The sequence below is a fragment of the Triticum urartu genome, chromosome 1 (assembly GCF_003073215.2).
Source record: "Triticum urartu cultivar G1812 chromosome 1, Tu2.1, whole genome shotgun sequence".
Classification (NCBI taxonomy): Eukaryota; Viridiplantae; Streptophyta; class Magnoliopsida; order Poales; family Poaceae; genus Triticum; species Triticum urartu.
This window is the reverse complement of record NC_053022.1, coordinates 444,317,327-444,327,581: the sequence shown is the minus strand read 5'-3', so window position 1 is coordinate 444,327,581 and position 10,255 is coordinate 444,317,327. Positions and strand designations below refer to the sequence as shown.

At 45.9% G+C, this 10,255-nt stretch overlaps 1 protein-coding gene across 1 annotated transcript; it reads right to left on the bottom strand.

Annotated features, from left to right (window-relative positions):
* Positions 1–244: 244 nt before the first annotated feature.
* LOC125517362 (pyruvate, phosphate dikinase 2) lies at positions 245–8,477 on the bottom strand. Its single transcript, XM_048682560.1, has 18 exons — positions 8,291–8,477; positions 7,811–8,182; positions 5,766–5,928; positions 5,421–5,656; positions 4,976–5,104; positions 4,493–4,672; positions 3,932–4,075; positions 3,638–3,802; positions 3,321–3,482; positions 3,082–3,171; positions 2,785–2,923; positions 2,085–2,262; positions 1,755–1,884; positions 1,394–1,522; positions 1,045–1,182; positions 780–857; positions 602–693; positions 245–513 (listed from the first exon to the last, which is right to left on the bottom strand). The coding sequence occupies exons 1-18, from the start codon at positions 8,375–8,377 to the stop codon at positions 471–473; spliced, it is 2,655 nt and encodes an 884-aa protein (XP_048538517.1). The 5' UTR covers positions 8,378–8,477; the 3' UTR covers positions 245–470.
* Between the last annotated feature and the right edge of the window lie 1,778 nt (positions 8,478–10,255).

Here is a 10,255-nt window from a genome sequence, read left to right as displayed (position 1 = left end):
AGGGGAAACATCATTTTATAATTGCTCCATTTGTTTGCTGAGTTTTTGTGTACAGGCATCAATTTTGTTTCCTGAGTTAGATTGCTCTAGAAGTTGGACTCGGACAGATGGCAGAGTCTGAACTTCCAACTAAAATCAAGTGAAAAGATATTTGATTTACGCAATTGGGATGGGATCACATGCTTCACTTTCACAAGCAACTCGTAGCAGCCACTGAACAAAGGAAGAAATGGAATCACTTAAATTGATAGCAGAGATAATCACCACCTTTTATTCGATTTATCTTCGTCATCATCACTGTTTGGTACATTACCATGGCAGTTCAGGGGAAATGCAGAGAAGCAGCCATTTCAGGCTTACACACGCATACGCATCATAGGCAGCAGAGTTTCCACAAGTCCATGGCTATGTCTTATTTATCTTCACCAGATGCACCAACAGCAGGCTATCCGGTTGACGAGGCAGCCTCCTCAGACAAGGACCTGGGCTGCAGCTAGCCTGGCAATCGGGACCCTGCAAAAAGGTTCCATATCAAGATGTTAACGGCTATAAATAGCGTCAAGGTAGTGCTAATCCTCCAAATTTCAATATTTCAGCCAACCTGAACGGGGAGCATGAAACATAATCCAGCCCAGCCTTTGCGAAAAAAGCAACTGAAGATGGCTCTCCGCCATGTTCACCGCAGATGCCCACCTGTTTGGAAACACGAAATCGATCAGTCAAATGAACTAAGAATGAATTCTGCACAACAGATACAGTGTCCTCGGTGGAATACTTACCTTCAAGTTAGGCCTCGCTTTGCGACCCCTCTCTGTAGCAATCTTTACTAGCTCCCCCACTCCTCTCTGATCAAGCACCTGGCATATTCATTAACAGGTAAGTTATCAAGTACAATATGATAAGGTTATGGCTGTACAAAAAAAATCAAGAAGGAACATGCAAAATGCCTAGACATGTGAGGTGCCCACGTGTGTGAGTGATGAAAATATGGGTGGTACTTAAAACAAACTTGAAGTGGTACGGTCCCAGTCGTAACAAATTTACCTCAAATGGGTCATGCTGGAGGATACCCTGGGCCAGATAGAAGGGGAGGAACTTCCCCACATCATCCCTACTGTAACCAAATGTCATCTGCGTGAGGTCGTTTGTTCCGAAAGAGAAGAACTCAGCCTGCTCTGCTATCTGTCAATGGATGTGCAACCAGCACAACGATGTCAGGTACATGCGTATTTTCCCTTGATATATCTGATAAACTAATTCTTTGCATTTGGAGAACTCCTATTGGCCAAGAGTTCTGCTAACTAATGCATGTATTATTCAGTTTACATGCTGAATGTCAATGGCCAACATTTATGGTTTTACAGAAAGAACAGGGCTATCACAAGCTTTTTACCTCATCTGCCACTAGAGCAGCCCTGGGAATTTCAATCATAGTCCCAGCTTTGTAATCAATGGTTTTCCCCATATTGGTGAAAACATTGTTAGCAATTTGGCGGATAAGAGCCACTTGATGTCCCAATTCCTGGCAAAACCAAATGTCAATTGTCACAAGGAAAAATCAACTGCTGAATCAAACTTGCAATAATAAAATCAAGTGCGGTTTGAAGAGAAATGAAATGGTCAGGTTTCCATAAATTGGTGGTGTATAGTTGTATCCCATCAAATGGATTATGACATTTTTCAACTGCACAAACTGTGAAGTGAAGGTACACCTTTATACCAGCCAAAGAAGATACACGTGAAGAAAGACATACCTGAGGTGTTCCAACAAGAGGAACCATTATCTCTGGAAATACTTGAATACCCTGGTTGGTCATGGATATAGCAGCTTCAAAGATGGCCCGGGCTTGCATTTCTGTTAATTCAGGATACGAAATACCAAGCCTGAAATATTAGCATCACCAGCATTAGTAAAGGAAAGAAAACAGAATTGCGAATGAGAACAGGCAAGTAAATGAATGGGAAAGGAAAACTTGATTCAATAGTGGTTGTGTTAAAAACATGAAAAAAATTACACTTTATTCTGTTGATCATATGGATATAGTTCAATCTCCAGCATAGCTAAACAAATAAACAACACCAACCTGCAACCACGGAAACCAAGCATTGGATTTACTTCTGAAAGTTTCTCCATTCTTGCAAGGACATCATCCTCAGAGGCTCCAGTTTCAGCACATAGCTCATGCACAATATCCTCCACATGCCCTTCTGGAAGGAATTCATGAAGTGGAGGGTCCAACAGCCGGATAGTCACCGGGAGCCCTGAAATGCAAACATTGATGCTCAGGTGGTTCTGTGTGACAAAAATGTAGTTTGGATTCCCTTGCAAAAAGTGCAGTCTATAACTAATGCCGTATGCCATCGATGGAAAGTGTTTATTTGATATCAGTTTCCATGGGACATGTTATTACATATACCACTTTCAACAAAAGAATGAACAAGCACTGGCAGAATTATATACCCTAAACTATATGATGAGTGCCAAAAAAATACTTCAAGGTTAGAAGCACAATTCTTATAAGATCCTGTAATCTTGCAATTTTTTCTACTTTGTGTGTTCACAGTTAACACCCAATGGTCAATATTCGCTTATTTAAGAAAGTAAGCCAGCTCGGGGTATTTGAACTCTAGTGCACCTCATCTAGTGAGTATATTTCCTCCGTCCGGAATTAGTTGACGCTCAAACAGATGTATCTAACACTGAAATACGTCGAGATACATCTATTTGAGCGTCATTTAATTCCAGAAGGAGGGAGTATATGAATACAGAGATTTTCCACATACCATCCATGGCACGGAAAATGCCTTCAAAGTCGGACCTCTGGTAAGGCAGAAGACGATCTAGTGCTTTCTGCCTCAGTTCGACAGTTGGAGCCATTATCATCTGCCTCACAGCCTTAATCCTCTCATCAGAAGCAAAGAACTACAAAGTATACAAAGGAGAACATTAGCCTTTTTTTACTTGCCTAGAAGAGCAGACTTGTGTCCATAAAGTTCACTTCGAAAGTTGAACTGCAGAAAATAACTATCATAACAAAATATGTCCTCCAAAAAGCAAACAGTAAAGAAGTTAACACCAACCATGTGTTCTGTCCGACAGAGTCCAATTCCTTCTGCCCCATTTTTCCTTGCTGCCAATGCATCCCCGGGGGTGTCTGCATTAGCCATAACCTAGAACACGCAAGATATGCATAATAAGGATTTTTTGTTGAAGCTTGTGTAATGCTTAGGCCTAACGCAGTTAACAAGACTGATGTAAATTTTAGTTAAAGTCAAATTGAGGCAGTTTCTGTTCTTGTTTTTATTCCTAGGAAGTTTACCTTGAGCTGCCTAACTTCATCAACCCAGGACATGAAAGTTTCCAAGTCAGCACTAAGGGCTGGTGGGGAAAGTGGCTGCTTGCCAAGGATCACTTCACCAGTTGATCCATTGAGTGATATCCAGTCACCTTCATAGAGCATCTTGTCTTCAATAGCTACCACCTATGCGTATAGACCATATACCAAAGTAAGCACCTCTATAATACAAAATGATGAATACAGATTTATCACACTCTCATTATGAATTTTAAGGTTGGAGCAAAGTGTTGCGCCTAACAATGTATATCCTAGACATCTGCAGCGATAAGTTCAATCACCTTTTCAGTTTCATTTACGCGGATGCTTGAGCACCCTGACACACAGCATTTTCCCCAACCACGTGCTACAACGGCAGCATGAGAAGTCATACCACCTCTTGCTGTAAGAATTCCAGCGGCTGCATGCATGCCACCAACATCTTCTGGGCTGGTCTCTATCCTCACCTTTACATTCAGAAAGTTCAAAAAATATCAGGATAACTCAAGAATAGGACAAGTCCAACCCAAAATGACATAGAAAAATGAAGGAGACATCCTGCTATAAAAAGGAGGATGATAAGGACATGTACAGACCAGAATAGCAGATTTCCCTTGGGCATGCCATGCTTCAGCATCCTCCGCAGTAAATACAATTTGTCCCACAGCAGCCCCAGGTGATGCTGGTAAGCCTGTAGTAATAACTTTGCCTTTGTATGAAGCAGCCTCGGGGTTCGCAAACTGGTTGTCATAACATAAGGGTAATAAAACTGAGTCAATATATTGCCATTATCCAGTTGCAAATAAAATTCAAACGAGGGATGTCAATATAAGGGTTAAAATAAAGTTCCAGACACCAATACATCTGATTAAATTTGAACTTGTAAAGTAAGAAAGCAAGAAACTATCTGTATACATCAGATTTTAGTAGTATGTCAGAATCATAGGCCTATTGAATGAGTATACTATCTTCATTAATTACGAATGCATTCTCAGCATGCAAACGATGTGGTTCTTGTGTAAAATCATTAAGTAATGCAAATATATCCTGAAAAAGCAGATAATTTATTGGGATAACAGAGGCAGTAACAAATTGCATGCATGTATTTACATGTATCAGTTTTATAGACCATTTGGGCATATTTGATTATCTTATACCTGTGGATGAAGAAGCTGGTCCAAGTGGCCTGGTTCTACCATCTTAATCGCTGTATTGCGATCAACAAGAGCCTCATTAACCATGTCTACAGCAATCTTCACAGCTCCTGTGCCAGTACGCTTTCCGGATCTGCATTGTAGCATCCAGAGCCTATTTTCTTGAACTGTAAATTCAATATCCTGAATTAAACATGAAAAATGCAAGTTATTCTCCATTGGAAATAGTAGGGGTTCAGGTTAATCTTTTGACATATTAAGGCAGGATCATGACCAAAGAGCATTCATGTCATGTGGGCAATTGTAGAGAGCACTGTAATGGTGCTTGAAAATGATCACATAAACTAATTAGATAGCTAAGTTCTTCACAATGTTTCAGAATAAGTTTTATATCACGCTATGGGTCAAACGCCTTGTTGCATAAAACAGCAACACTGACAGGCCCCTCAGCAGAGCTTCCTGCAAGCAGTTGGTAAACTAACATACCATCATTTCCTTATAGTGGCTCTCCAGTATGTCACAGTTTTCAACAAGCTCTGCATAGGCCTCCGGCATGTGATCCCTCATGGCATCAAGATCCTCCGGGGTTCTGATTCCAGCAACCACATCCTCACCCTGCATAAGGCAAAAAAACAGTTAATTTTTTTTTAATGTTTTCTCATAGCTGCATAGCAGCAGGAAAAACCCCAAAGCACAGGGGGAATACAAGAGTTGAGTTTTCAGATTACAGAAGAATCACAGGTTCAGGGAAACGGTTAAATTATGCCCAGCCATTCAATGAATACGCAATATCCACAGACTGTATTATCTTGATTGCATAATCTATTTTAATAAAAGTGGGCAACATACTGCTCTTTTGCTGTGCGCACATACGTAGAGCATGGCAGCTAGAACTTAGAAGCAACCATCAGCGATCAGAACCGAGCCATACCTGAGCATTGACTAGGAACTCGCCATAAAGCTTCTTCTCCCCGGTGCTAGGGTTCCTAGTGAAGAGGACACCAGTGCCGGAGGTGTTCCCCATGTTGCCAAACACCATGCACTGCACGTTTACGGCGGTGCCCCTAAGTCCGGTGATCTGATTAATGCTTCTATACTTGTTCGCTCTCGGACTGTCCCATGAGTCGAACACGGCCAACACCGCTAACTGCAATTGCCTCTTGGGGTCTATGCCAAGGCAAGAAACAACAAGCATATACACATATCAACTGGGTGCCAAAAACACAATGTCAGTTTCAAAATATATAAATAAAAAGGTGAAATTCATGAATTCAACCTGAGGGAAATTGTTCTCCTTTGGCTTCAACGTAGACGTTCTTGTACTGACCCACTAGCTCCCTGAGGTCATTGGCAATGAGGTCGGTGTCGTTGTCCACCCCCTTGGTTGCTTTCATGGCTTCGAGCTTCTCTTCGAAAAGCGCATGGGGAATGTCCATGACCTGGCAAGAGGAAAGACCCTGCTAAGAAACAAGGATCCTGCTACTACTGCTAGTTGCTAGTACGAATTATTGTAAACAAAACGTCGACCCAACTTTTTCAGTACAAAAGAAACTGCTATTTAGTGAGGAACGCACATCCCAGAATGCAGTATTCGAAATCCAGTTGCCAGATTAACTGGGCTGGATCCATCTGGCGTTCCTCCTTTTGTGGAACAATGTACCAAGCAAACGAGTAAGAGGAATTTGATTAGCTCAGGCGTTCGCTGTCATAGACCCGCAGTCTTGTGCTAAACCAAAATATGTTCGATACAAACGAGTAATGACTCGGTGTTTCCCCTTTTACTAGGGCGCCGCAGTCGGAGCCGACCTAGCCGCCGGGGTCGAGCTCCAGCCTCCATGAGGGGCACAGCGGCGGCCGGGCGGTCCGGCCTCCAACCGCGCGGGCTCCGCCGCCGCCGCCGCCGCCGCCGTCCTGCCGCGCTCGCAAGTGAACCGGTGAAGTGGAGTCTTTTTTCTTTTCGTTTTTTGGTTTGCTGGTGAAGTGGGATCGTTGGTGGGCATTGGACTGGTGAGGTGGAGTCTTTTTTCATTACTAGTATAGTAAACGATAATGCTCCATCTACGAACAGGCTACCGATAACGTAATCTTCCTAACTATAAATCCTCTTCCCCCTGATTTTAACCAGAGTGGGCCTCATCCAATTAACTACCTTCACATCAGCCTTTACGTAAAAACCTCACATAAGTTTACGTGGATCTAGCATTACTCTATAATAAAACTTGGTAATCCCCTCAAAAAAAGTAAAACTTGGTACTATCATTGGACTGCATTTTTACTCTAGAGCTACTCCCTTTCCAAAATAGATGGTCCAATTTTACATTAAAATAGATGACTCAACTTTGTACTAACTTTCTAAGTTAATAAGTTAATCTAAACCTATTTTAGAACGGAGGGAGTAAGCTAGAAGACAACACCAACTTGACAGGTTTGTCTAAACCTACTACTGTATATGAATTAATATTGCAGATGTCATGGCTCAATGAAGTCGGAGCTGAAATTTTTTGTCATGTTTTTCGTCACCCCAAACTGACTGTCTTAATTATTTTGCTTTCTAAGAACAAGACAAATCTTTTCATGAAATTGGACATTTTGTGCTACGGAAAAATGCTTGTCTTATTGTTTTATCAAAGTTTGTCTAGTTGCTTTTTGTCTTATTTCAGAAGTAACAGTGTCAAAGTTTGCCCTCCTTTTTTGTTTATCTTATTTTCAGAGTGGGGTGAAATAATAGTGTCAAATAAGACAAAGGTCGCCTTCATCGGTCATTCCTTTTCTCTGAGAGAAACAGTTGCGGTCAAAATACGGCAGTGTTGCGGTGCAAACTGTCCTTGGGAATCGGATTAACTGTGCTGACAATAACAGGAAAAAAAAAGCTTCTGAAGGTGTTTGCACATACGGGTGGTATGTGATGCGGCTCAGCTTTCTTCATATGATGAAACAAAAACTCCTCTTTATAAAGCAACCCAATTCATTTATTTGTTTCATATTTTTATGAAGCTGTTTTGTTCTCTTGTAAATTACTCCTACTCGCTAGCCAAACGTACTTATATACTTGACTAAAAACAATCGTTTTCGACGGTTAAAAAGCAAGCATACAAGAACCCCCCACGTAATCCTTGTCACCTTCATCATAATGCAGCAGCAGCAGCAGCCAACGTCTCGGCGACGCAACCCGCGTCAGACGCACGTCGCTCCCTCCCTCCGAAAGCAACGGTTGCTCGACGCACGCAAATTAACTACGTACGACAACGGTTGTACGACAACGTACGATCCATGGAGCTAGGCTTAGCTTAGTCAGAGCCAGGTGTGTTGTGGTATACTCACGACGTTGCCGAACATATCGAGGAAGCGGCGGTACGAGTCGTAGGCGAAGCGGTCGCCGCTCTTGGCCGCCAGCCCGGCGGCCACCTCGTCGTTGAGCCCCAGATTGAGCACCGTGTCCATCATCCCGGGCATGGACACCGCGGCGCCGGAGCGGACGGAGAGGAGCAGCGGCCGCGCCGGGTCGCCGAGGCGCGCGCCCATGTACTCCTCCACCCAGCGCAGGCCCTCCAGGGTCTCCTCCCACAGCCCCGGCGGCAGCGCCCTCCCCGCCGCCTGGTACTGCTCGCACGCCTCCGTCGACACCGTGAACCCCGGCGGCACCGACAGCCCGATGCTCGCCATCTCCGCCAAGTTGGCGCCCTTCCCGCCCAACTGCACACGCCATGCATCCACGATCCAGTCATCATAGTCAGCATATATGGTGAATTATTAGTGAAAATACATCAACTGAGAGTGATGGATCTAACGATTAGTACGTACCAGGTCCTTCATGGCCTTGTTGCCCTCGCTCTTGCCCTTGCCGAAGTGGAACACCCTCTGCACGCGCGCGCATTGAGCAGGAGCCATTAGTGCGACGCAATGCTACAGGCCCCACCGGCCAGTGACGACGAACAGTAGTAGTAGTACAACTCGATAGTTGCTGATGAATGAGCTCGTTGGATGCTCATGGGGTGAGAGCCGGGTTCTATTTATAGCAAGGGGAGGGCGCGGAGGCCTTGGCCACGTAGAAACGGCGTGGCACCGCGGTGAGACCCACCGTGAGACGTCAGCGCACGATCGTCGCATGCGGGGGACGGACCTGCCCGGGGGAGGGGCCGGGTGGGCTTGTGCTCGTCCGGTGAGCTCCATGCCAAGTGGCATCTGGCATCTTCAACGCCGATTCTCAAACTGTCCGCACCCGGGCTGCGGAAGCCATCCAACGCGAGTCTGTATCGGTTTGTGGGACGGTTCGAACATACTTTCTCTCGTAAATTAAAGACAAACGTGATGATGACATGTATCTAGGGTAGGGTCCTAGGCCTGACCTACATGCCTTACCCAAGGACACTACGCAAGAGGCCAACACCTACAAAGATAGAAAGAAGATACCGACCGGAATCATCACAGGGTGCAACTCACTCGACAGAAGATCAACTCGGATATCCCACTTCCACTCGGCCGTCGTTATTCACTCGGAATACAACATTTCACCCGAAGGACAGAAGAGTCGTCACAGGATGGGAACCGTCAGACATTCACTCCGTCGCCATAAAGATCATTAAACGCGGGCGTTACCAGTAATGTTCGTACCTTTATTCTCTCATTGAACCCTTGTGTAACTGAGGGCTGCGAGGAGTCGGCATACTCTATATAAGCCACCCCTCCCCTCTTGCACAAGGGTTCGCACCCCCTGTAACTCAACACTCCAATCAACAAAGCCTCCACGACACCGAGACGTAGGGCTATTACCTCCTCCGAGAGGGGCCTGAACTCATAAATCCGAGTGTACAATCACGTCGTAGCTAGACTCTGCCCTCTCTTACTAACCCCCTACCTCTACTGTCAGATACGTTCCCACGACAGTTGGTGCCCACCTTGGGGCAGGCATCGACTTCCGGTGAGGTTGCGATCTTCAATCTCCATCGACATGGCTTCCAGCGGTGGATTGTCCTTGGGCCGCGAGATCCGTCTCGGCGCGCTCACCTTCATCGCCGAGGATTCGGCCTGGCTCCAGGAAGCCACCCTCAACGTCGAGGCGCTCCCTATTCGTGGGGCAGCACACTTCCATGCGAGTGCCTGCAGCGTCCTCTTGCGGCAGTCGTCGACTCAGTATCAGTCGGCTCCGGTGCCGTCTTCCCTCCCCGCTGCCCGTCGTCGCAAGCGATCCGGTCGCCCGCGGCTTCAGTGGTGGGTGAAGCACGCGGTGGCTCGTCAGTCGTCCACTCCTTAGATCGCGGCGATCGAGCCCGATGAGTCCCTTTATGGCTTGTTCGATCTGTCGACTGGTCACTCAGATACTCTTTCCGAGTGCGAAAGCAATGATCCCGCCGCGGAAGTCCTCATGGCTGGCCCCCAGCGTAGCCCATCAGGATTTCCCCGCGGCGGGGGCGAGAGCGGTGGTCTGTCGCACTGCAACGATGAGTACTACCCGCATGCCTTCACTGCGGAACAAAGAGAGGAACTTCAGCGCAGGAACGAGCAGACTTTCCAGACCCCCATAGGCTTTGGAAGCCGCACGCGTAGCCACTCTGGCTGAATGTGTGCGTCTGGAGGATCTCCAGAAGTCACTCGAAGACCGCGCTCGCAGGCCACCACCGAATCCTAGTCGACGACAGCGGTAGTTGTTTTCGACTAGATCTCGAGATGAGTGTCAGGTATAGCGCACTCCAATTCCGAATGTTGCAGTAGTCGCCCGTATTGCAGATTCAATCCAACCATCTCGTTCTGAAGCTGGAAGAGGCTTAG